Source organism: Lissotriton vulgaris, chromosome 6, assembly GCF_964263255.1.
Source record: "Lissotriton vulgaris chromosome 6, aLisVul1.2, whole genome shotgun sequence".
NCBI lineage: Eukaryota > Metazoa > Chordata > Amphibia > Caudata > Salamandridae > Lissotriton > Lissotriton vulgaris.
This window is the reverse complement of record NC_141694.1, coordinates 1,330,180,236-1,330,208,118: the sequence shown is the minus strand read 5'-3', so window position 1 is coordinate 1,330,208,118 and position 27,883 is coordinate 1,330,180,236. Positions and strand designations below refer to the sequence as shown.

The window sequence follows — 27,883 nt, the reverse complement described above, 5'->3', positions numbered from 1 at the left end:
GTTAAGTTGCAGCAGGTCAGCTGGGCAGTTGCAGAGGCCTCTGGAGCGTGGTGTGCCCCTGTAGCTCACACAGCAGGTCAATCAGCTGACTATTGAAGTCACTTCAGCCTGAGATGAAGGGTGCAGGTGCGGTCTTCCTTCTCAGCAAGCAGGACAGGCCTCAGGCAGCAGGGCATCCTTCTGTAGATTCCACAGGTCCAGGAGTGAACTGAAAAATGGATCTGATGATCTCCTTTTTTTTATACATCATGACCATGTTGAAGTGGGAAAAGCTCCTGGAGTTTGCCAGGACCCAGTCTCTCCGAGGACCCAATAGGCTAGTGTGAAGTCCTTTCTGAGTGTGTTGGGCCAGTGCCTTTAAAGTGCCAGTGTGGTAGGTGACAGCTTCAGCTCCTCATTAAGTTAGGATGGCCCATCCTGCCAACACCCAGACCGTCTATTGTGATACTGCCTTAGAGGTATACACAAAGGTCAACTTCACCTAGTCATGTGACCCATAAACAGGCACCAAATTGTTAAGACAAGAAAAGTACAACTTTCTAAAAGTAGCATTTTCTGAACTGTGACCTAAAAGGGGATTTTACCAATAAAGAGGGTTTTAAATTACTATTCCTCATACTCCAAACATAACTTTCCTACCTGCTCCCATTCAAAAGTTATCATTATTAAATGTAATAAGGTAACACCATTACCCAATTGGCGAGGTAGGCCTCACAGTAGATTAAAAACTAATTTGAGAGTTTGTCATTACCAGGAATGGTAAAACTTAAAAGTACATGTCCAACTTAGTAAATATAACATACCCTGCTGTAAAGGCTGGTTAGGGCCTACAGTAAGGGTGATATATGTATTAACAAGAATTTGCAATGCAATCGGTCTCCCCTTTAGGACCTTATATGTATTTAGCTATGCAGCACATTAGCCTGGGTGCTGAAACATCTACTGTTCTTCAACATGGAGGGAAAGTAAGCGCGAAACTGCGTGCCACACCAGGTATGGGAACACATCAAGAGAAATATTGCCTTTCAGCAGGAAATGGTATAGTCCAAAGCTCTGTTTTTAATATAAAATCAGGGCCTTCGGTGGTCATATCACTGGAAATACAAGATTTGAATAAAAATATTATTGTATACGGTGCTTGTGGAAGACAATTTCTGTGGGTTGGAATCTAGAGACTGCTAAAGTGATTCTGGTACTTTACTGACCTCTGCTGGTTGTTTTCTATCAAGGAAGTTGAATAGAGGTAGTTGCCAGAATTTTTTTTAAAGAAAGTCCCCCAGCAGAAAGCAATTCTGGTATTTTTCTGTCATCTACTGGTCGTATACTAAAGTATATACAAAAGGTCTTGAATGCTTGACCTAAAAAGGAAGGTTTAGGCCTGGCAAAAGGTTTATTTGGCCAGGTCTAAATGGAAGCTCAAAACTGTACCAACAGGCTGAATGCTGACCGGGGACATATTTGAAAGGCAACTTAAGTGGGTGGCACAATCAGTGCTGCAGGCCCACAGGTATGATTTAATTTACAGGTCCTTGGTACATTTAGTACCCTTTTACTAAGGATTTATAAATAATTGTAATGTGTCAATTGGGTGTAAGGCAATTTAACAATGTTTAAAGGAGAAAACACAAGCACTTTAGCACTGGTTAGCAGTGGTAAAGTGCACAGTCTTAAAATACAGCTTCAGGCTTGCACCATTGGGAGCATTTTAAGCAGTATAAAAAAGCCTAGGTACACTCAATGTGTTCTGATGAGCTGTGTGTGAGGTGTCACTTTGGAAGGATTCAGGGGGCTGAGTGAGACATGGACACCCCCTAACCAATGAGAAAAAAAAAATCCCTGGGGGCACCTCTTCACCACCTTTGCACCATATCCTGTTTTCCTTTCAGCAAACTATCCCACAGTGCACTATTTGGAGTAAAATATCAGCACGCTTCTGCCCTTTAAGGCTGCTGGTGTGCCAGCCAGGGCGGTCTTTAGGGAAATGAGCAGTCCCTTTCTCCTCAACTACACTACTTTTGGCTACTGATGGCCCAGTAAACATAGGCTTTGCTTTTCAGTTCTACAATAATAATTAACTATGAATGGGTAGGCTTCACCTTGTCTATTTCAAGGTAAAGAAGTTCATGAACCCTCCTTAGCTGCCATCCTGAGCGGAGCAGAATCACCCTCTTTACAGGCAGATGTTCCTGCCAAAAGGCCTAAGCTCTTGTTTCTGCTTTGGGAGTAGTTTTCATACCTCATAAAGGGGGAAGCACTGACAGGGCGTAGCTGCTGGCAGGCTAGTTCCAATTAGCATGGTAGAGGTTCAAGCCAAATAGGAGATACTTTTTTAAACTTAATTTTCCTAAATATTTATTAAACATATTTCTTCACCAGTGAATTTGATTTTTAATAAACATTACAAATAGTGATTGAATCCTTCTAGTAGTCCGTCCCAAAACAAAGACAGTAGAATTATTATGTTATCTGAACTTTAGCTTTCCTCAAAAGAGCAGCTTTAGCCTTGAATAATGAAAATAGCTTTTTGGGGCTAGTCACTAAAAGTGCATGCCAACAAAAAATACTAGGCACTCTACCAGGTGGGCAGCAAGGCGCAGTTAGAGGTCATGTATTTAATGTTTAAAATGGGGCTCTGTTGTGTTAAAAAGGTTATTTATAATAAAAGTAGAGAAAGCGAGGAGTTTGAAAGAACTCTCCTGGTTTATCTTCCGGACAGTGCGTCAAGTGCTTGGCCGCGTGAGCCTGACCCTGTGACATCATCATGCTTACGTACTCACGTGACGGATGGTCCGGAACCCGGCTTGCAGTAATCATTTAGACACGAGAGGCGGCCACAGGAGCATTTCCAGGATCTTTTGTTAGGACTGCAGTAGGTATGCAACACAGAAGGTGGACCTTGAAGAAGCAGGACTGGGGAGTGTATGGCTCACTCAACAAACTTCCTTATATCCCCATCTAGAGTGTGACTACAGGCACCGTCCCGTGCCTGGATCCATGTTACTTGATTAAAAAATAACTTGAGTAAGCAATTCAATATTGTTTCAAACGTTCTCTTTATACCAGGATAACTCTTAAAAATGATATGACAATTTTCTTAGACAATTCAGTTAACTTATTGCCGAGATTTCTCTGCCTGGGAAAGGTTTATTTTCCAAATACAACTAAGTGATTACCTTCAGATTTTTTAAAAAGAGGTTGCACTCCCTAATTGGAACGCTGACTTTTGAATGCATGTTAAAGGAACCCGTGAGGGCGTAACTGACTAAGTTACCACACATGTTTTTTTCCTATGCATGTACAACGAGAAATCTTGTGCACAAATGACTAAGCATAGCAAATTTTCACTCAGTGATAAATGTGACTCTGTCGTAGTGCCTTTTCCGAAAGCACTGAAGACTAACCAATTTACTGGTGGCATACTCCGATGATTGATCTTCACGCATGCACGAGCACCTATGATTATGTGTGATCGTGGTTTTACATTACAGACTGCATTACAAAAACACTACTGTACAGTAATGACTGTGAATAATCATGTCATATTTCTTCCTACAGGTATTGCATGTTGGGTGTAAACCGTAAGTTACTATTTCACCCAGAAAATAGAGATGATACTCTTCAAGTTTCAAGCACACCTTAGTGCATGTCCTTTCACAGCACCAAATGCTTAATTTACTTTGGCGTATTCACTATTGGTCCTGACGAAAGCCATTATAATCGACTCTATTTGGGTGAAACATGTAGACCAGTTGTAGGATGTATAAGATCATCTACACCTCACAAACATCTGCATTCTAATTTTAACCCTGCCTCAGGCTCCCACCAAATGGAGACAGGCATCGAAGCACAACTAGGATGCACTCGGCACCCTAGGTGGGAACTCAATGATGAATCATGCCACTAACTAAGTTGGTGGGTGAGGGTTCTTTTAAAAAACGATCGTTTTTCCCTTTCACAACTCCATTTTGGGTGCAGTTAACATTTTCTGAGCCCATTCTAATTGTTGATTTTAAAAGATTATTTAGACAGGTTCATCTGCATGTTTAAAAGCTGAAGTAGACAGGCTACACAGGTAGGCCTGAAGCCATGCTCTCTGTCAGTACAGAGGATGACACTATATGAGCTGCAGTCCACAGGTGATATTTAACTTTTCTATGCCATTGGTGTAGTCAGAATACACATATTGCATGCTGGGGCACTGCTGTTCATGCCCCAGGGTTAAAAAAAACAGCTGCATCAGTTTGCATAAAGTGGGGTGAAAAGAGATACATTCTCACAGTCACCACAGAACTAGCAAGCCTCAAACGTGATTTTGTCATTAGCATACTTCCCCGTCTAATTAAACCTGTGTTTCATATGTGGTTGGGGCTTGCCAGAGAACCAACATGATAACAGCAGTTGTAATTCACTTTTAGAAATGATATAACACGTTTGCCCACATATTTTGTTAAACTGCCCTATTGATTGCGAGAAAAAAAATATTGGAATTAAAATGGATGGTGCATTAACACGGACTTTTCCAACTGAGGCTTTGAAGAGAATTGTTTATGTTTTCAGTTCAGCAACAGTTCAAATTGTAAATGTATTTATTTATTCTAAAATTGAATCGTGTAACTGTATATTCGGGACTTTTAACCAAATCCATTAAAAAGTTACAAATGGTTTAAAATGCAGCAGCCAGTGTGATATTAAACATGGACAAATTCATTTCCACCTAGGGGGCACTAGTTAAACTCAAATGGCTGCTATTTAGTAAAGGATCAATTTCAAATTATTGTTCTTCCTACATAAAACCAGGTATGAGGGAAAATATAGCTCTCTAACAAGTAGTTTAATACCACATTTCTTAGTGTAAGGTGTACTCGGTCTTCCATTTCATCTGCAGCTGTTTTACGGCAACCAACAGCCATGTTAAAATATTGCATATTGTAAAAAACAACAAGTGAACTTATTGAGAATGCATCAAAACCGTACTAACACCACTTCTTTATGATGGGTAATTTAACACAAAAGAATAATTACTTGCAAATTATCCTCCTTCCTGGGGAAGTTTCTGTAATCTGGCACAGATGTCTCCTTAAAAGTGAGAAGAAAGAAATCTGTAAGGGCTGTTGGTGGCTGTTCCTTTTCTAGCTTCTGTGGCATCACTACATTCGCAAAGCAACTTACAAGAACTAAAAGTGAAGGATATGTATTTATTTTTGCTCTCAACAATTCATGTGATGTCGGGAATTAGTCAACGCATGTACACTTATGAAAGACAAAATGCTGACAAAGTTCAAGTTACCATATTTTTTTCTACAAGGCTTTCTTCTTACCTCTGCTTCTTTTTTACGCTTGGGGCCTTTATATTCACTAGTTTTCGTTGTTAAACTTGGCATTTTCACCTAGAAATATGCATTGGAAACACCGAAATTACGTATTACAAACTGGTTTCTGTTACACACAAAAAAGTGAACTACTTTTTATACATGCAACTTCGTCCATCAAAAACACCACAATGGGTTGGCAGAAAGCAAGTAGATTTTATTACTTGAATGGCACATTGAAGTTTACATAAAGATTTCCTTTCCTATTTTGTGAGGTTATGAAGTGCATGATGCCACTGTTTTTTGTGTTGAAACTTTTTATTAGAAATTTAGAGATAAAAGTACAGATGCAAAAAATAAAGCAGGATAATATCTTTGACAAGTAAAAATAGTACAAATGAGGAAAGGTATTACACGAAGTATGATAAATATGAGGACATAGAGATATTGTATATACCATAATCTTAAATACAATAATAATGAGAAAATTGCAAAATAAGTACATTATAGAAGAAGAATAAAGAAAAGGAAAAAGGAAGAAAATGAATAAAAGGAAGAGGAAAAGAAAAGAATAAGCAAGAATCCCAGAGCAACATGAGTAAGCACAAAAGAGGTAAAGGAGAAAAAATGTAAAGCTGAGCCATACAAAAAAGAGAACCTTAAAAAGAATAGAATTAAGAAGGTGGAACAATCAAAGAAGAAGGAGGAGTGGAAACAGAGTCACTGTGCACAGTGGCTTCCAGAAAAGGAGACCACACCTGGAGAAAAATGGAAGTTTGATCCTGCAAATTATAAATTGTACGTTCATGTACAGCTGTTTGCATCATTCCCACCAACCACTCTTCCTGCGAAGGTGGCAGAGGCGATTTCCAGTGCCGCAGTATACAAATTTTTGCCGTGGCCAGAGCCATGTGGGGAACACGAGTTTGCGGCCTAGAAAACTTCGGAAGGCTACGAAAATCATGCAAAATATTATTCAGAGGAGTAAGGGGCAGAGGGAGTGACATGGTATTGACCAATGTCTTCTATACAAAAAGCCAAAAAGGTGTCGTACGAGGACATTCACAAACAATATGCGTAATATCACAACCAGAAGCTGAAGACCTCCAACACTAAGTATGTGATAATAACGTAGCATGATGCAATTTGACTGGAGACCAATGCCATTCATGTAAAATTTTGAAAATGCAAAATTTAAGACGGGCTTCACGGACTCCCTTATACAACCCTTCCAATATTTGGTCCCATTGAGTATTGGAATATGCAACCGATAGGCGAGATTGCCATTTTAACTGGAGAGCTTGCGAGAGAGGCTGTGAAAATAAAGGATGCAAAAAAGTTTTATAAAGACCAGAAGTCACACCTTTAAGATTCCCCCATGACTGTAGGTAGGACACAATAGGAGATACAGATATTAAGTCAGGCGGAGGACCTAAATGTTTTGTGAGAGCTTGTTGGAGCGGAGTGTATTTGCAGGATTGTGTGGATGGCAGATGAAATTCCTCACAGAGTTGAGAAAAGATTTAAAAGAGTTATTATGAAATAATTGATCTATAGTCTGAATACCAGCTTCCTGCCTTACGGACCAGGACAGAGTGCGACCCCCAACACGAACGGCAGAGTTAGTCCATAAAGGAGCTTTAAAATGGATACGTGAATTAGATTTAAGTATACAATGGCTTCTCAGGATTTGTACATTGCAGATAATATAGGGTTTTTAGGATCAGAAGAACTGACAAACCAAGACCAGAAGCTAATAAGTGACGTTCAAGGGGGACCCATTGAGGTATGTCTTTAGATTTGGGTAGAAAAAAACAAGTTGTGAAAGATGAAGAGCAAGCGAGTAATGCTCGATAGAAGGGAGACCCAAACCCCCTTGTAAATGATGAGATTTTAATTTTGCAAAGGTAAAACGCGGTTTAGCCGTGCCCCAGACAAAAAGTTTAATTTTGGAGTAAATGGATCCCAGAGTAGTTGTTAAGGGGATGTGAAGAGGAAGCATACCCAAGACATAAAGAAATCGAGGAAGGGTAACCATCTTGACCGCCTGGACCCGCCCCCATAAGGATAAACCCAAAGCCTTCCATTTATCAAAGTCTCTTTGCATTTGTATGATTAAAGGAGTCAGATTGTCGGTGACTATATTATCCAACCCTCTATTAATTAAGATTCCTAAATATTTAAGTCGGGATGGTTGCCAATGGAAAGGGAAATCAGAAATCACATATTTTGTTGTACCAATGGTCATAGGTAATGCTTCACTCTTATCCCAATTTATCTTGTAGCCAGAAAATGAAGAGAATTCATTGATGATGCGGAGGAGAGCAGGAAGATAGCGGGGAAGATCAGTGAGTGTGAGGAGAATATCATCCGCATATAAATACATTTTAGAGTGACCAATTGGAAGGGGGACACCTACCACAGTAGTAGATTGTCGTATCGCAGCAGCTAAAGGCCCCATTGCGAGAAGAAAGAGAAGAGGGGAGAGTGGACAGCCCTGACGAGTACCTCGTCTAATTGGAAATGGGGTTGAAAGAAAACAGCTGCAATTGACCTGAGCTGATGGGTCATCATAAAGCAGGCGCACTTTATCTATAAACTGGTCGCCTAACCAAAACCTTTGCATGATAGAAAAAAGGTATTCCCACTCAATACGATCAAAAGCTTTTTCAGCATCCAGAGAGAAGTAACGCTTCATCAGTGAGATGTTTAGCTGACCATAAAGTATGAGATAAGGTGCATAAATGGTTGCGAGATGACCTACCTGGGACAAAACCTACCTGCGAATTGTGGATTAAAGAAGGTAAAACTTTACGAAGACGTGATACAAGGATGCTAGCAAGTATCTTAGCATCTGAATTTAAAAGAGATATGGGCCTATAACTACTGCATAACAAAGGATCCTTGCCAGGTTTCGGCAAGACAGCTATAACGGCCTTGTTGGAAAGAGGACCAAGAGAAGACTCCTCCACCGCCTCCCCAAATGCAGCATGTGAAGTGTTGATCATATTCTGACCGGTCCATTTAAAAAATTCAGGAGAAAAACCATCATCCCCCGGAGCTTTATGATATGGCAAGGCAGCGATTGCTGAAGAAATTTCATCCTTCGTAATAACACCATCCAGTAGGGCTCTACCCTCATCAGAGAGTTTAGGGAGATGAACTGCATCTAAAAATTTGGTCATCGCAAGGGCGTCTGTATGAGTGCTTGGAGAATAAAGAGATCTATAAAATGAAGCAAATTCCTCAACAATTTCCTGTGGTCGAGTAAGTACGTCACCACTACTTGATGTGATAGCTGGAATTGCCATAGCGGCCTCCCTCTGTCTCAATTGCGCAGCTAATAACCGACCAGCCTTTTCCCCCTGCTCGTAATGACGTCCTTTCATCTTTTGCAAAGCGTGTTCGGCTTTAGAAGTAAAGAGACTATTAAGAGACATTCTCGCTTTCTCCAGTGATTTACGAGCCTGAAGGGTTGGCTTTGAGATATAGGATTGAGAAAGTCGGCGAATGTCGTCCTCCAAAGCAGTCTGTTTGACTGCGTTTTCCTTATTGCGTAAAGCAGCTTCCCGCATGAGTTGAACCCTAATTGTTGCCTTTGCAGCAGCCCAAACCATTCTCTTAGAAGAGACTGATTTATCATTGAGAATAAGGTAATCCTGGAGATGTGATTGCAAAGGAAGTTTACCTGCTGGAGCTCTATACCTGGTTTACGTCCTGGTTTGGAGAGACCCAAATCAAGAGATAAGAGAAACAGGGGAATGGTCGGATATGGCTGCTTCCAAGATCTGGGACTGTGTAACCAATTGGACTGCCTGTTACGAAAGAAGGAAATAATCGAGACGTGAAAATGTACCATGCGTAGAGGAGAAAAACGTATATTCTTTGACCTGAGGGTGACTCAGCCTCCAATGATCAACTAGACCAGTATCAGCAAGAATGTCCCGATGAATGGCTCTATCTGGAGCGTTAACGGTGTCAAAGCAACCTGTTCCATCCAGAGCAGGACCTGGTGCCAGATTCCAGTCCCCTCCAATGAGAAACTGGGAGGCATTGATTTCCGTGAAAAGGCGGTTCAGACGGAGAAAAAACAGTTTTTTGGAGCCTAAAGGGGCATAAATAGAACCAAGGCAAATGCAAGAGTTCCCAATTTTCAACTTGACAAACACATATCGACCTTCCTGGTCAGACCACGTTTTGAAAATTGTGAAGGGAAGCGACTTTCGAAAAAGTATGGCAACCCCACCCACACTTGCGAACAGGGTTAGGGTTGGTAGGATCATGCGTGGAGACACTACTGTGAACCACTTTACCGACCCAATCTCTGCTGAGTTTACTAGATTCAATATCATCTAAGTGCGTTTCCTGCAATAAAGCAACGTCCACATGTTTAGAGCGCAGGTATGTTAGTACCTTTTTACGCTTGATATAATGAGTGAGGCCATGAACATTCCAGGAAATCACTGACAGCGAATTAGGAGAGGACATGATAGGAGAATTCAAGAGGTAAATAGAAAGAAAAGAAAGCAATTGGACAGATAATAGAGAAGAAAGATGTTGCTCTGGGAAGCAAGAGACAAAGTGTGTCGAAGAAGAGGAAAACTAATAAAATGGAGAAAAAGAAAAGAAGAGAGAAGGAAAAGGAAATACAGAAGTCATTTAGAAAAGCAAAGCGAGTATCTAAAAGAGACAAAGCAGGTAGAAACGAAAGAAAAACAAATATGAAGATAGGAAAAGAGAAGAGAACCTAAACTGTTATCTAAGGGTCTGCGCGCACTAAAAGCAGCGCCAAGGGGTTACCGGACCCCCTCCGAGGAAAGAAGAATGGGACTCTAGAGAACAAAAGATAATATGGAATATACGAGACACAATAGAGCAGGGTAACATTATCAAAAGTCGTGCGAAAACATGAAATACCATCATAAAGCACAGCCAATGAATAAAGAGAATGATTAAATGCGTGGTATAATTACCATACAATAAATAATAACTTGATAAGGAAAGAAAAGAAGACTACAGGAGGAGAAGTAAATAAAGAAACCCCCATAGCATACAATAAAATAAACAGATAAGATATAATAATGAAACATGTGAAATAATATATAGAAAGGAACAGAATCGATAATGCCAAATATAGAAAAAGAGAAAGAAGTAATAAACAAAAGAAGAAAAGCCCCCATAAGGAAACATGAGAATATGAATAGAGACAGCATAGATATAAATGAGTGGAATATTAAAATAAAATTACATTATGTCAAAAACAAAGTATCTGATGAAGCAAATGAATTCTAAACCACAGTACCAACAACATGGAGAAGGGAATGAATAAGAAGCGAGTCCCGAATAGGTTATACATATGCAGCATATAATAAGCGAGATCTAAAATGCGTAAATACTCCTAAAAAGCCTATGATAAAATGCAAAATTTGTTGAGAACTCACAGGATAACAATAAGACATAGAGCACCAAATAAAACAGTACCACAATATGCATATTTTATAATACTAGAGAACCACAGACAGTTAAGTGAACAGTTAAAGCATCAGATAATAGGAATTATCCTAAACCATAAAATAGCAAAAATACCATAAAGCAAAAAAAAAAATCAGTCAGCATCTGAAGGCTGCTTAAGAGGAGACCTGGACTAGTTCCTTTGTGGCATGTTAGTTAGGGAGGAAACTGAATGCAGTGCAGAGGCCTTATCATCCTGAGAACGAGGCAGACGGGTAATATCCCTGCCCCGGTGTCGAGGGTCATTAGAGGAACGCAAAGAAGACGCTGTGGGACCTGCAGATGACGCCTTGGACTGGGAGGTCTGAGCACAGGAGGAAGATTGGGTGTCCATATCGTCAGTCGTGATGGTATCCAAAAATTGCTGAAGAAGAGCAAGATCGTAAAAATCCTTAGAATCTCCATTCCTGGTTATGCGAAAGCGTGCAGGTTTGAATAATCCATACTTGATGTCCACTCTGCGCAGCTGAGGCCGTAGAGAAAGGAACGCCTTCCTCCTTTCATTTGTCTCTTTGCAGAAGTCCGCCGCCATGCGAATAGTATGGCCTTGAAATAAGAAGGAGCCACGTGAACGAGCCATTGACAAGATCTGTCGAGCGTGCTCATGTCGAAGAAAGCAAGCAATAATTGGTCGAGCAGAAGCACCAGAAAGTGGAGACCCTAGTCTATGAGCACGTTGTATTTCGAAAGGAGGAGTAAAAGAAATACCAGTCAGCATGGGAAGAGTCTCACATAGAAAAAGCTTCATGTCTTGCTTTTCAACATTTTTCGGAAATCCCAAAAAATCGAATATTGTCTCTACGACTACAATCTTCCAAATCAATTATTTTACTATGTAAAAAAAATAAAACTTGATCTGAGCCGTGGACAGTATCCAGTCGAGTTTCTATATCCGATAGTCAATAGCATCAATTCGTGTATGGAAGGTAGTAAGTTAGTAAGTTCAGCATGAATAGACTTAGTCTCAGTAGCCAAGGATGTCATTGTGATGTCCAGCCGCTCCAGTCTGCGGTTGACACCAGAAAGTTCGAGCAGGATACGTTGCATAGTATCTGACAAAGATTTGCCACTCTGAGAGGATGCAGCTGGCGATGAGGGGGACGATGCGGGCCATTTCCTATCACCAGTGGATTAGAACTTTGTTTTACCACTTCAGTAAAAAGTGGCGGTTTGGGGCCACGACCCCCATTTCTGTTATTGGACATTGTAGCGCACCGTTGTAGAGGTGGTCTACAAAAACGGATTGATAAGGTATTGGAGTGTGAAGCAATGATGAAACCAAGAGTATGTCAGATAATCAAAGGTAGAGAAGTATATGCAATAAAGCATTGACCATCATATGCAACATAATGAAAATGCAACAAATTAAGGAATCATTAGCACATTACCACAAAATAGTAGGCAGTACAATATGAAACAGGTGCAAGGTAAAAGCTGTATGCTATTCGCGCCAAAAAAACCCTGTTGAGGAAAAGTATGTGAGTTAGGTGAGGGAGCTATTGCAACTGCTCAGATATATGTATCCAATTGTGTAACGTGTACTGCAAATGATATATTGCCTAGAACATGTAGGGAGGTTTCATTGCATTAGTATGTTCATAGATGGAAGAAATTACTGTATAGATTGTATTGTTTTATCACATATGTATAAATAGACATTATTGGTAATGTATATTTTTCTATGTTTTTGTTATCAGGTGTCCTTTTAGATAAATCTTGTGGCTCCTGAAGAAGGCGTTGCTCTGAACGCCGAAACGCGCGTCGAATATCAATTGCCACTTTTTCTTTGTAATTTTTAATTATTGTTCATTAGGATATGGTTTGAAATGTATTCCTTTTTATGTAACAATTTTATGAATTAGTTTGTAATGTGTTTAGTGTCATATTGTTTTCTGTATAATTCTGTTGATTTTAACTTGTTATATCAATTAAAAGTAAGATACAATTTTTTAATATATTTGGTTGAATTTCTTCCTTTTTGTGCAATTACCCTCCCTCTGTCTCTCCTGTTTTATACACATGAGAGTTAGGTGAGGCAATACAGTAATAGGGTATCCATCCAGGGCTATGCCAGACAAAAACAGTTCACATGAGTTCATAACATATAGCGGTGATAATGAATGAAAATTCAGCCCTCTTCCCTTTTACCCCCCACCTGCCTACTCCTTTATAAGCGGAACTCGCAAAGTCTCACAGTAGAAGAACAGGATGACACATGAAAGAGAGGTGATAAAACTAATAGAGTCAAGTAACTCTGACCCAAATGAAATATATAACTCTTAAGGCGGCTGAATAAAAGTACCAAAGCCAGGTGGTAAGAGTCAAGGAGGTAGACGAAACAGTACGTCTGTAAGTAAATCTGCCCGTACCGTTAATATTGACTTTTCAAGGGACATTCATATCCTGTTTCTGCATGTAATGGCAATTATTATGAAATAATTAGTCATGCAACTTTAGCCCTGCAAAAATTGCTATTTCAACTGAGCACTGGCACACATTTGACTAGAAAGAAGAGCCCTTCATGAGAATGACGAGTGTGCCAATCCTACAGATGACCTTTCATTAATGAAGTATTACACATATATGAAGGCAACACATGTGAGAACAAAAGCCACTCATAACTACATTAAGCAAAACCAGCATGAGCATATAACATTGACGCAGAAAGCGGTAATTGTGGCTGAAATTCCAACACTTGTAGACATCACTGGCAGAAAAGTCATACAAGTAGAATATGTTGAAGTGATGTAAGTGGAAGAGAAATGAATAATACAATAGTGTCATTTGTCTCTGCCCCTATTGTCACATAAAAGGGGGGAAAACGGAGCAGTGCTTATAATCCTACAGGTTAATCATTAAGCACTGTTAAGGCAGCAATAATGTGCTTGAAGAAATTTCCTCGAAGAATATTACCAGGAATGCTGAGGAAAACCTTTTCCTAAATGATCCTGGAGAGGGCAGCGTACACCACAAATGCAGCACTATGGCAGGCAAAATGTATTTTTCCAGCCGATTAAAGCGCACTCCTACCGAAGGAGGCGCGGCTCAGAGTCCAAAGAGGCACGGCCTAGAGACCAGAGAGGATCGGCCCTGTATTAGCAGGGGCGCCGCCTACGCTGTGGAGAGGCGCGGCTTCAAAAGTGCACGAGTGTCGAGGCGGGCGCCTGAAGAACCAGCTATCGCACCGTCATGTCGTGAGACGGGAGTAGGTGCCACCAGCCGCCAGGAGAGATCATCGCTGCAACCCCCATGGTCTCCGAAAACCTCCAGACACAAAAGGGAATCCCCACTCGAGCAGGTAAGCCGCAGGAGCTCGTCAGGGGTCCGTCCCTCGGCGGAGCTCCTCTAGCAGGCGGCCATATTCCTGCGTGGCCAGACCACGCCCCCCGATGCCACTGTTTTTGACATCTCTGGGCGAGTCTTGGTGGCAATTTGTTAAGGAAATCACAGCTTATTGTCTTCTGTGAATGTATTTTGGGAAGAACAAATTGCCTTGTACGTTCTAGCAAAATATAGTTAACGCAAATGGTAAAAAGCATGAGAAGGAAAGCCCAAGAACGGAAGTATGTTTTTCGAGTACACTAGGACCTAATTTATGTATTTATTTTATTTTGAAGGTTTTATATAGCGCGAACATGATCCTTACGGGTATCAAAGCGCTTTACGAGCGAGGTAATTAAACAAAAGAGACAATGTACAAAAGAAACATAGTATTTAGAAATAATGTCTTATGTTCAAGCTGGTTGTACTAAGTCAGATTCAATGTTCATGTGAATTTCGTCCTGAGAAGAGATTTGATTTCTTTTTTGAAGGAGGCAGTTGAGGGGTTAAGTGTGGTTTCTGGGGGTAGTGCATTCCAAATACTTGAAGCAACACCAGAGAAGGCGTGGTTATATGTTTTCTTCTTGGCAAATCTTTGAGGCTTTAGAAGAATGTTGCTGGCGCTCCTGGATGATCTGTTTCCACAAGAAAGCTCATGTTTCTGGGCCAGATACCTCGGCCTGTTGTGATGTATGGCTTTATGTATCATGCAGGCGATTTTTAATTCAATTCTTGCTTCAAAGGGTAGCCAATTGAACACTTTGAAGTCAGGGAAGATGTGGATATTTCTTTTGGAACCTATGATGAGCCTGGCCGCTGACTTGAGTGATGCTCGTAGAGTGCCAGTCGTAGATGTAGAGAGTCTACAGAGAGTTGCACTACCATATTCTAGTTTGGGAATTACTAGTGCTTGGACTGCCAGCTTGAAGTCATTTACTGGGAGGCAGGGTTTTAATTTTCTCAAAGTGTTTATCTGAAAGTTTGCTCCTTTTGCTGCGACACCGATGTGTTTTGCAGGTTTAGGTTACTGTTCAGAGTTACTCCCAGTGATTTTGCTGAATCAATTATAGGAGGTTGGCAGTTGAGCACTGTTAAGTTGTTTAAACCATGGTGGCTGGTTGGTTAGGTGGGGTGATTAGTAGGAATTCAGTTTTAGGGCGTCTAGTTTGAGGTGGTTTTCAGTCAGCCAAGACAGAGGTTTTCTGTAAAGTTAGATTGAGAGATTTGATGTCATCTGAAGAGTTTATCTTTAAGTATAGTTGTGTGTCGTCTGCGTACATGTGAAAGTGGATATTTGATGATTAGAGTATCTCAGTGAGCGGCTCCGTGAATAGGTTGAACAGTGCAGGTGAAAGGAGGAGCCCTGCGGGACACCTAATGGGACTAGGACGGTCGTTGACGGATTGGTTGACCTTGAAACTATTGGATCTATTCAGGAGGAAACAGGTAATCCAATTTAGTACTGACCCTGATAAGCCCAATCTGTATTGCAATAGGTCTAGTAGATTATCATGTTTGACGGTGTCAAAGGCTGAAGATAAGTCAAGTCGGATAAGTAGGCAGGTTTCGTTCTGGTCTAGGATTTTTAGTGCGTCATCTACTATGTGGGTCATAGCCGATTCAGTACTATGCCCTGCCCGGGAGCCAGAATGAAATTTATTGAGCAGGTGAAAATTGGTGATGTGGTTGTCTAACTGGCTGAGAACACATTTTTCTAGGAGTTTAGCCAGAGTTGGGATGTTGGAAATTGGTCGGTAGTTATATAGGTCCATGGAGTCGGCCGTCGATTTTTTTAGGATGGGGAAACTTGTCCGGATTTGAGAATATCAGAAATAATTCCTTGGACTAAGTAGGCATTGATAATCTTTGTCCAAAGTAGCAGTAGCACCAGTATGAGATCTTTGAGGTAGTTTGCAGGAAGGGGGTCTGAGAAGTGGTTGGAGGGGTTCAAGGATGTGAGTGCTTTTAGAATTGCTTCTTCGCTATAGGTTGTGAAGGTAGCCCAGGAGGCATTATTTTTTAGGGCAAGCTTAGATGGGCAGGTGAATGGGGTTGCTAGAGTGTGAGATGACGAGTCCTTATGAGTGTTAGACTGAGCTAATGAGGCCTTAAGCAGGTCCGTTTTCAGGAGTTCCATTTTTTTCTTGAAGGAGGAAAATTGTTCACAGCTGGGTGGCGTACATTGCCCAGCTTGGGGAGGGTGAGCTAAGTCAATAGATTGAGTTTTGACTAGTTCTTATAGTTTTTTGGGTCAGTTCTTGACTTGATCTAGCTGATTTTGGAAAAAGTTTGTTTTTGAGTGTCTGATCTTTCTATAGTACGAGTTTCTAGTGGATCTGAGCAGTTTGAGGTGATCCGTGGATGGTGATGGCCTCCATCACCGTTCAACTAATCTAAGGCCTCGTCTGTCCTTGTTGAGTCTGCCGTAATACCAAGGTTTCTAGTCTTTTGTGGAGATCCTCTTTAGTTGTAGAGGTGCAGTTGTAACTAAAATCGTGGACATAGAGTTAAAGTAGTGTTGTGTCAAAGCTCTTCTGGGGGAGCAGGAGGTTGACACTGGCAGATGTGGATAGGTCTGTGAGGGTTTTGTTTAAGATTCCTCTTCCATATTTGAGGTCTTGAATGTTGTACTGAGCGTAGTTTAACTGATTCCTTGATCAAGAAGGTGATGGCATGATGATCGGACATATCACATGGGAGGATTGTGCTAAGCTAGATAGCTTCTGGGTTGGCAATAACCAAGTCAAGGGTTGAGCCTTTGACATGTGAAATAGGTAGCAATATAATAGGTACAGGGTAGTTATACATTGCCAGATAGGGAAACAGACGCCAACGTTAACAGAACAAGAAACTGATGGAATCTTTCTTGTGCCTGGGTGCGCAGAGCAAAGCCATAATATGATATCTGAATGGCAGAGGAAGGCAAACGAAAATTAGTTGCCATTACCAAGGCTTGTCTAAGAGTCAAGCAGAAGCTTAACCATAGCAAATGCTGTTAAATGTAACAAGTAAATCCTGAACGATTTGCCTAGTAAATTCGCCTAGACACCCACTGAAATAGACACCCACTGAAATAGAGTGCGCTATCAAATGCAATAGCCAGTCACTCAGTGGAAATGGTGGGTTGTTAATCTGGCCCCATGGGTTCAGGCACAATTTGGAACCTCCTGTACATTGTACGTTTGATCGGAAAAATCGGCCTTCCTTTGTGGATCTGTTATAACTGCAGAAGTGCAAAGCACTGCTGGCCCACAACTGTAAAAAGACTTTCTTGGAGAACGTTTACAGCGAATTGTGCCTGTTTAAATCTATATTTTCAGTGATGGCTAGTTTCTGTTTGATATTTTCTTAAATATACCTTTCATTGTTCTTTGTTTTGGAGTTTCTAATGTTTTGTTTTAATTGCACAAGTTGTTTCCCTTTCTTCTTGTGCTTATTGTTTTTCTCTATTTTGTAGTTGTTTTGATATTTTATTTCTTCAGGGGGGGGGCGAGAAGAATGCTGACCTTGTGTTCACTGCAATTGAGCAATCAACCCCCTTCTGCCTCAAATCATAGCCACTTCCCAGCAGCAGTAGTTAAGTTTTGTTTCCTCAACCCTCGAGTGTAACCCAATCCACCTAAAAACAATTCTCCTGTTCCTATTCCACAATGTCTTATCACAGAATAAGCTGTTATCAGAAACAGCTGCTTCTCATTAAGTATGTACAAAAGGGGGGTGGTGATGGACGGAGCATCTGAATCAATCAAACACTCACACCCAGTCAAAAGATCTGGGTTTAATCCATCACCGTTCTTTAGCCCACTCTGCCACCCCAGTTCAGACATGGCTATATGTAAATCAGTCTGACCCTGTGCCTCATGGGAACAGTCCAGCCCGAACTGCCAAGCCATGTCTTCCCTGGACCGGAAACAAGCTTCCGAGGACCGGTTTCTGGCATTCCAGCCGTCTTCAGCCCGGCTTGCTTGAATCCAGTGGCAAAGTGAGCCAGGGACTCACGTCTGAGCATACCCTGCCACACTTATGGTGGCCAAAAGCGGTACAAAAGGTGGGTGGTGATGGACGGAGCATCTGAATCAATCAAACACTCACACCCTGTCAAAAGATCTGGGTTTAATCCATCACCGTTCTTTAGCCCACTCTGCCACCCCAGTTCAGACATGGCTATATGTAAATCAGTCTGACCCTGTGCCTCATGGGAACAGTCCAGCCCGAACTGCCAAGCCATGTCTTCCCTGGACCGGAAACAAGCTTCCGAGGACCGGTTTCTGGCATTCCAGCCGTCTTCAGCCCGGCTTGCTTGAATCCAGTGGCAAAGTGAGCCAGGGACTCACGTCTGAGCATACCCTGCCACACTTATGGTGGCCAAAAGCGGTACAAAAGGTGGGTGGTGATGGACGGAGCATCTGAATCAATCAAACACTCACACCCTGTCAAAAGATCTGGGTTTAATCCATCACCGTTCTTTAGCCCACTCTGCCACCCCAGTTCAGACATGGCTATTTGCAAATCAGTCTGACCCTGTGCCTCATGGGAACAGTCCAGCCCGAACTGGCAGTTCGGGCAGGACTGTTCCCATGAGGCACAGGGTCAGACTGATTTGCATATGGCTATGTCTGAACTGGGGTGGCTGAGTGAGCTAAAGAATGGTGATGGATTAAACCCAGATAAGTTGACTGGGGGTGAGTGTTTGATTTGTTCAAACGCTCCGTCCATCATCCCCTTTTGTATCGCTTTGTTCGCCCTAAGTTGGTAGGGTATGCTCAAACGTGCGTCCCTTGCTCACTTGGCCACTGGATTCAAGATAGCCTGGCTGATGAGGATTATGAATCCGAAACCGGTCCCAGGATGCTTGTTTCCGGTCCAGGGAAGACATGGCTTGGCAGTTGGGGCTGGACTGTTCCCACGAGGCACAGGGTCAGACTGATTTGCATATGACTATGTCTGAACTGGGGTGGCTGAGTGAGCTAAAGAATGGTGATGGATTAAACCCAGATCAGTTGACTGGGGGTGAGTGTTTGATTTGTTCAAACGCTCCGTTTATCATCCCTTTTTGTATCTCATTAAGTGTGGGCAGTGAACACTTAACTTCTCTGCTTTACTGAGAGTTCCTCTAAACATCTTTAGTCAAAAGGGCACTGTTTAGCACAACTGCTGTGCATACAAGATATGGAGATTCTAAGGCTCTTTCGCCAACATCTTCCTCCCACAGCAGTCATTCCTCTAGACAAACTTTTTAAAATGCAGGAAAAGCCTGGAAAACATGAAACACAGCAAGGAAACACCATGTACTGCTTCAGAATATGTATATATGAAAAATACAATCCACTTCTCACAGTGGAGTGTGGAAACATGAACTGAAGCTCAACTGTCTAGAGCTGTACCTTCTGGGATACATTGGCCAGCCGTAATGGACCATATGATTTGGTGGTGGCGGAGTGAGGTAATCTGTCTCCAATGAAGATGCTGCTAAACACAGTTGTGTGTGATTCTATGTCCGGACTGGAGGCGAGGATTACTCAAAACTTTCTTTGCATTTATATTTTTAAATAAGTCATTTAGAAATATATATTTTAAAAACAACTTTCACAGAAATGCCTGGGAAGCATACACATAACATCATCCAATCAGGTAACAGATGTCCCTTTAAAGTTATCTGCCTCCTCTACACTCCCTCTTTCTTTTCTGCACAAGCACACTCTAAAACATGCCTTCTGCTCCTGGTATAAACTTGGTGTAAAACGATTGCAGTTGAGGTGCATTATTGCACTTCGTTCCTTTTATTTCGAGGCCAGGATAGTCTTTCTGTGCAAATTTATTTATATTATTTATTTATTTAGCTATTTATAGAGCGCCTGGTGACCCGGAGGCAACCCCGCGCTGGCAGGAGTATGTGGTGCCATCCACCGACCATATGTGGCGCTGCCAGACACATGGTGTGCCTTGGGTTTATACAAGGTGCATCTTGTAATCAGCAGAGCGAGATTGAAGACGCGTGGCATTGCATTTTCTGGGGAAGCCCGGCCAGCCTGCCTGGAGGAAGACGCTCCTCTTTGAGGAGTCAGTAATAGTTGCTGCCATTATACCGACGACCCCACGGTGTCCGTAGTTTCCACGCTTGATGCCCCAAAGGATCTGTATTGTGCTCAGCATCTGCGTATTCTTCTCAGAGGGACACGGTCCAAGGCCGTTTACCCTTCAGAGCCTCTGGGCTGTGATGTCCTGGGCCTTAGGGCGTACAAATTGAGACCTCTGGTCTCCCAAATACTTACTGGTTCACCTAGTGCCATATTGACTAGCATCCTGTACCTGCCAGATTCAGTTCTATGGAGACCTCAGAGTCCACCGATGTGGAGCAGGAGGAGGCAGTCCCCTCTCTCCCATAGAAGGATGAGTTTTATGACGCAGTGGATGCCTCTATTTACAGGCCGGTCTTGGATGCCATTGGCCCCCCTCGAATAACGCCTTTACTGGAACATAGCAGAGCACCCAAAACTGACTTAGTCACCCTGGGTTTTCCCGGAATGTCTATTGCTGCTGATGTCCGAGCTCATACAACGCAAACTTAAGTAGAAAGAGGGGGTTGACCTTGATGCCTTTGCACGTTTAAAAAGAGCATTCCTGGCTCACGCTTCACAGCCCAACCCTGTGACTGCCACTGATGGTGGGCCCTTGGTGTCCCCCTCAGGTCCCTCTTCCTCAGGCCCCCAAATAACACAGAAGGGGATGACTCCCATGGGATTTCAAAGGGGAGGCCAGGCCCCTCTAGAGCATGGCGCCCAACCCATTGTTCAGCTACTCCACGGGGCCACTTCACTTCCGACACTGTGGCAGATTTGCAGGTTGTGAACGATATCTCACACCCCCCGTTCAACAGATTACGCCACAGCTCGAAGCGGGGAGGAGGTGATCCTCCCTAGTTTCGCGCACACGGTCTCGAAGGAGCATGCGCTGAATTTTGCAGAAGAGTGGGCTGAAGCTCTTGCGCCGGCTTTGTACTGTACACACTGTGGATGGGATACATTTTCCCCGCACCACGAGATACCTTTGCGGTCACAGCCACAGCCTCAACCTCAGTACACCATAAGACGTGAAGCAAAGGCTTCCGTTGCGGCAGTCCTTGAACAATTGGAATATCAGGGAGTGATTGAAACTTGTGTATTACCAATGAATAACTCTCTTTTTACTGTGACCAAGCCTGACGGTTCATATCGTTTGGTATTGGATTACCGGCATTTAAACTTGCATTACCGAACCTGTGCAGTACAGAATACTCACGGCTCTGCCTTAGTGGATAGTCTTGTGCATAAGTGCTTTAAAACCACGCTTGACATTTCCAACGGTTTTTATGCCCACCATTTGGATGGTCTGAGTTCCCAATGGACCTCCTTTGCTTGCGGAGGTGTTCAAAGACAATTTCGGCGTTTACCAATGGGCTACAAAAACTGTCTAGGGGTATTTGCTGCCCGCATAGTCTCTCTCTTGGAGAGGGTCGACCCTGATACATGCTCGTATGTGGATGACATTTATCTCACAGACGACGAACTTTGGGAGCATCTGTGTTGAGTTGACCGCATAATTTGTAGTTTTGCTGACTTCGGTTATAAGTTTAACTTTGCAAAATCGCACATTGCAGAGTAAACAATGTTGTTCCTGGGCTACGAGCTCAACAATGAAGGTCGAGGATTAGCTCCTCACTTCCTGGAGAAATGCGCACAGCTGCGCGCTCCGACAACTCTGAAAAAATTACAGTGTTTCCTGGATTTTTTTTAATTTTGGGAGAACATACATTCCGGACTATGCCCAGCGTATCAAGCCTTTGTATGCTTTGATACAACCTACTTTCACCAAATCATGCCAGAGCACTCAACTATACTGCAGGCTTTGCAGGCTGATCTGCTTGCTTCTAAATACTTGCTGACTTGTGACAACCACACCAACCTGGTGATAAGAATCATCCCTGGGACGGTGGGTTTCACATACCTTACTTTTAACGTAGGAGACACAGTTCCTACCAGTCACACTTGTTGACTTCGGCTGAAATGCGAATTTTTCACTGTGGAGAAAGTTTTAACAGCAATGCAGATGGCGATTCTTAAGGAACGTGCTCTGTCACAGGGAAAACGCATGTTAGTTGTTACCCTGTGTCCAGCTTTGAAAGCAGTTACGAAAGCCAGTGTACCTAATTCTAAAGCTTTGCCCCCTCTGTGGATACAATGGGCTGCTTCTTTGTCATCTCCGGATGTCACGTTTGTTTTGGATGCCTCCTTACGGTCGCAGGAGTTTTTACAGTATGAATTTGTTCATCCTGCACCTTTGGCTATGCGGCCTTTGGAGGATTTCCATTGCATCATGTCCACTGATGGTTCAGCGCAGGTTGCGCAAGGTGCTAAACACGCCTACGTTTCCGCATGCCCTATTGTGGTAGGTGCCATGGTGAACGATGAGTTCAAGTCCAGAGTCGTGCGCACGCAGACTCTAGGGGACTGCACCGCTCAATTGGCAGAGCTTTGTGCTCTGATGCTTGCACTGGAGTACGCTGATCCTAGTGTGACAACTCTAATTGTAAGTGATTCTCACTACTGTGTCCAGTCTTACAATGAGAACTTGTTCTTTTGGATTCAGAATGATTTTTGTGATTCCAAAGGTAGCACAATAAAACAAAATGATCTGGGTCCGAGTGGCTGAGCTTAAAGAGCAGTTGCCCCTCGTGGTTGTAATTCATACTCTCGGTCATCAGCGCGTGGGAGTTCATGCTGTTGGCAACTCGCTTGCTGATGAAGCAGCGAAATCAGCAGTATCGGCATATTTAGTTGCAGCAGTTACACGGTCCAAAAGTAAGATTGATGATGATATCTTGGCGGCTGTTGCTGCCACTGAGAAGGGAAGTAAATATCCTACGGGGTTCCCTTTGAAGTACACATACCACTTAAGTCCGGATAAAGTTCCTTATGTGAAAATTCCTGAAGTTGGGGGGAGATTGATTCCCAACTCGGATTGCAGACATGCTCTGATCACAGCGGCCCATGAAGGTGTTGCGTTTGCGCATGCGGGCGTTTCAGCCACTTTGTCTCAATTACAACAACGTTTTGGTGGCGGGGACTATACAAACAGACGTGTGACTATGTCCTTCTATGTGACATTTGCCAGCAGATTAGGCCTTCAACTGCTACGCCTCCGCCCCAAACATAGTTGTTCATTTCTAAAAAGCAATTAGGTTGTGTTTATTTAGATCACTGCGGTCCTTTTTCTTCTGATACTGTGTATAAGTACATCTTAGTAGCAGTTTATTCCTGTACACGCTTTGTATGGGTGTGGCCTCATGGCAGGGCTGATTCACGGACTGTCATCAGGGATTTGCGTGTCTTTGTAGGGATTTTTGCCTATGGTACCTTCCATTCGGATCAGGGTCCTGCTTTCACCTCTAAGACGTATAGGGATGCCATGGTTTCGATGAGGGTCCAAGTCAAATTTTCGTCTCCATACCGACCTGAGGGTAAAAGTGTTGTGGAACGAATGAACCGTGACTTAAAGCAATCACTGACAGCTCGAGTTATAGGCACTGGCAGAAACTGGCTGGCCCATCTCAATGGCGTGGAGCGTGCTCTTAATAATCTACCTAGAAGGTCTCTGGGTGGGTGGAAACCATACGAAATGCTCTTTGGTATCAAGATTTATGTACCGGACCTTGACGGTCTAGACTCGGTGGCTGTTGCTGCCTCCTTTGACGTAGATGAACATTGCAATGTTTTACAGACTCTACAAAAGACGAGAGACACTCTTGCAAAGGAACATTTGCCCTCCACTTCGGATGATGCGTTGCAGATCCCGGTAGTTGGCTGGCTACCCCAAGTTGGAGAATTGGTTCGGGAGAAGATCTATAACAAAAAAGAATTTGGTCCCTCATACCGTGCTCCAGTTCCGGTACTTGGTGTGAAGGGCACAAGAGCAGTTATTTTACCACCACTTCCAGGTCGTAAAGAAAACAGGTATATCTCCATTGACAATGTCAAGATACACAGAGTGGCCGATTCTTCTTAGTATGACACCGTCAGTCTCCTGTCCTTCGATTTTGAGAAATTCTGTACCGGCCACTGCTTCAAATCCTCTGACTGAGGTGGCTCTCGAGATGCCTGCAATTTCTAGTCCTTTATTGAGTGCATTGCCTGGTACTCAACTTGATGATACTGTCTACACTTACCCAACTGACTTATCAATGCCTGATTTGCAAACTCGTTTGGCCACGGAATCCAGATTTTCATTTGACACTGTTTCACACGCATCAGGAAAACCTTCGCAGTTTAAAGTCTATGCATGTTTGTTTAAAAAAACATTTTTTGATTCCCCCGTGGACATATATTTGGCTGGTACTTTTTTCAATTTACCTTTTTATGTCAATTGGTTTTGTGTTTTATTTTTTCCGAATCGTCAATGGACACTATGTCGAGGAGCGAACATGCATTGACATCTAAATGGAACATTGGAACCCCATTCATCATCGCATACTGCACACAGATTAAAGAGAGACTTGGCTTTTGTTAACATCACTGCTCGGCCTGTCCTTGATGGGATTGTATGGGATGATGTTAAATTTCAAATCCATGGCCCCACTGAGGTTATAAATGTGCCTAATGTGCTTAGAGTTAACATGGGGGATGTGGTCAAACAAAACATACGTTCTGATGATTGGGATGTTCAGGCCGTAGAGGCTTTGTTTGCCGATTTGAAATATTATGCTGCCTTTGATGCTGAAGATTTGTATTTAGAATCTGCTAATTATGGTGATTTATTTTGTTTCCATAATTTTGGCAACCACTTCCTACATAAAACTAATTCCAGGAGGAGTACTGTAAATTATACACAGTGGGAGCATTGCCCAGCTCCTTTGCGAGGCAGCTCGAGTACCATTTTGAAAAAGTACACTTATTTTACTGATTTTAATCAGTCCTATCCTGCTTCATTTTATTTTATAATGTCAGAAAAATCCATGTCCCAAGTTAGACTTACCAATACTAAGTTATTGTACTCAAAGTCCTTTCTAGACCAGTTAGCTGTTGGAGGGTACGAGTTGTGGAAGGAAACAGTTGATCTTAAATCTGTTTGGGGTTCTAAAAGTTGGCAGGTACAAGGTTTTGCACCATGCATGTCTCATCCCGAATCATATGTTGTTTTTGAATTCTACAATTTCACAGACAACATGCTTTGGATTGGCAACTTCTAAAAAAATAATGCTCCCTCCTTCCCTGATTTAGAAGAATATTATGGTTGGGGTAATACTACAAAATTTTCGATTAGAGAGTTGCAAACTCTATTGCTAAATTCGTCCTTTAGCAGATCCAGTTTGGATCCCAAGGGCTGGTTGCTGTGGCACAGAAGTGCTGACTCATGCCAACATAGTTTACTGGTTATTACTGATGATTTACACAGGTCAGAGTGACCATTCTGTGACTACCTATTCAGTGGGCAAATTATGTCAGAATTGGCTCAAACATTCTACCTTGGCGTCTGTTAAACTGCATTTGTCTAAACTGACGGACGATGTTGATTTGAATGATTTCATAAAAGGCCCGGCTAGAGATAAATCTAGAAGATGGATATATGCAGTTTACAATGAAATCTGGAAAACATCACAGATTGTGGCAGCTACCCGCCTTAGGGCTATTGATCAAGATAACTTAGAAAAAGTGCTTGCAGTTGTAGATAATAGCATTAACACGCTTTCTTGCCGCATTCACACTTTGGATAATATTGTGTCATCTGTTGTGCATATTGTGCAAGATGAAGTGTCTGTGTTGTACCATGGTCAAAATCAATTGCGTTCTATTATGCAGTTTGCATGGACCCTGCAGATGCTTAAGGGCGGAAAAGTGCTTTGGACTTACATGAATGTCTCTTCTCTCTTTGCACCTTTTAATTTGTATGATAAGCAACGTTTGCTTTCAATGAGAGATGCAACTTTTTCCATGTTACACATTGAACGATTGGAGTCTTTACCTTTCTCGGTGGCGGAGGCCAATACTGCTATGTGGCTTATCCACGGATTAATAACTTCACCTTTTGCTTAATGTGACCCTCTGGTGAACATCTAATGATCAGGACGGAGAATCGAGCACAGAGTTGTGAGCAGTTGTGAGCAGAGCAAGCAGGCAGAGCAGAGCGAGCAGGCAGAGCCGCGTGAGAGCCGCGAGCTGTGTGAGAGCCACAAGCCGAAAGCCGAAAGTGTGCAAGTGACCCGCGAGTGACCTGCTCCGGGCCAGACTCGCGGTGGGTTCACGGGGGAGCCTCAGGTCCCCGGCCCTCGGCCCCCGGCCCCCGGTACCCGGTAATTGGAAGTGCAGCACGGAGCTGCACCACGGAGCACCACGGAGCAGTCCCGCGAGAAAACCGAGAGAGCCGTGAGTGTCCAGCAACCTCATCCGCACCCGCTCCTGTACTAGGCTCGGCAGCCAGTATTCGCGGTCAAAGGCAGCAGGGGGAGTCCGGAGCTGCAAGTGACTGGGTGGGTCGAGTGGCAGACGGTTGTGAGAGGGTGGAGGTTAGGTGATCGTTCCAGCAACCTCGGGCCCTACATCAGCCCACACTAGCCCACTCTAGCCTCTGCAACTCCTTCTGCCTACCCCACAGCACAGCTCTGCACTTAAACGTCCACCCCACATTCCAGAACAGCCCTAGACAGCCAGCCAGCTTCACAGCATGCTATGCTAAGTAGGTGAAGACGGCCCAGAACCTGCCCAGAACCTGCCCAAAACCTGAGAGTCGGTTGACCCCCAGGTGTCGGAAATTGTGATCAGTACCACCTGGGCGTGTCGGGACACTTGAGGTCGAAGTGCTCCAAGCAAACCACGGGTTTCACCACTTCGCAGTCTGTATCCGGGCCCTGGACTGTCTTCCCGCCATGGGAGCGCCAAAACAACATTAAAAGAGGCAAAAACCCCATAAAAACCCAACAAAAGTAGCAGTTGCCGGGGTTCTTGCCCCCTTTTAAGAGCCAGCAAATAAGGGAGGAAGTGGTTCAATCCGGCTCCCACGCCAGCACAGTCATACTAAGTTGGCAGCAAGTAGTAACTCAAGCTGCAGACATTGAAAGGCCTGCTCACGGACACTGAAAGGGGCAGGTCTCTATTTAATCAATCGAGCCACAAGGAATACCTGTGATTAAGCAGCCAGCCTGACCCCAGAGCAGGCCAAAAAAAGATCACAAAGTGCTGTTTTTTTGGGGAAATGAGATCAGGGAAAACGCGCCAACCTGTGGAAAACAAAAAAGCGAGGAAAAAAATCAAGGAAGCAAATTGTGGATGTAACACCGCAATCGGAAATAGGGATCCGGCAAAACTCAAGGGATAGGTTGGTTTCAGCACCAACTCCAGAACAATTATTACCCTGCAGACGGAAAACCGGGCTTTTAAAATTCTTTTACTTAAAGGATCCAATGGCAGAGATTTATGCACCAACAGTTGAGGCCTGCAAGCTCCCAAGCCCTATTGCGCCTCAGAACGCCAATTCCCCACGGGCCAAAAGTCCGCAGAACCGGACAAAGGACCCTACTGGGCATTCGTCGCCTACAGCGTGTGTGGCTCATCCAGCTAAGGGTAAACAGGAACTAGTAACTGCCCAGGTGCATCACTCCACCACCTCGATAATGATAAACGAGAACAAGGGAGGTGGAGTTAACAAGGCCTCCATTGATGGCTCCCCTCCAAAGGATATTCGTCTGACTCAGAGCAAATGTGCCCCAATCTCGG

General features: G+C 43.1%; 1 protein-coding gene across 2 annotated transcripts in view; it reads right to left on the bottom strand.

Moving 5' to 3' along the window:
* Positions 1–27,883, bottom strand: part of TEX12 (testis expressed 12) — a 480,939-nt gene that overhangs the window by 352,006 nt on the left and 101,050 nt on the right. For both annotated transcript variants that reach the window (XM_086925403.1, XM_086925404.1), the window contains exons 3-4: positions 5,319–5,387; positions 5,023–5,076 (exon numbers count right to left, since the gene is read on the bottom strand). In XM_086925403.1, coding sequence (XP_086781529.1) covers positions 5,023–5,076; positions 5,319–5,387 — 123 coding nt within the window. The remainder of the gene's footprint in view (positions 1–5,022; positions 5,077–5,318; positions 5,388–27,883) is intronic.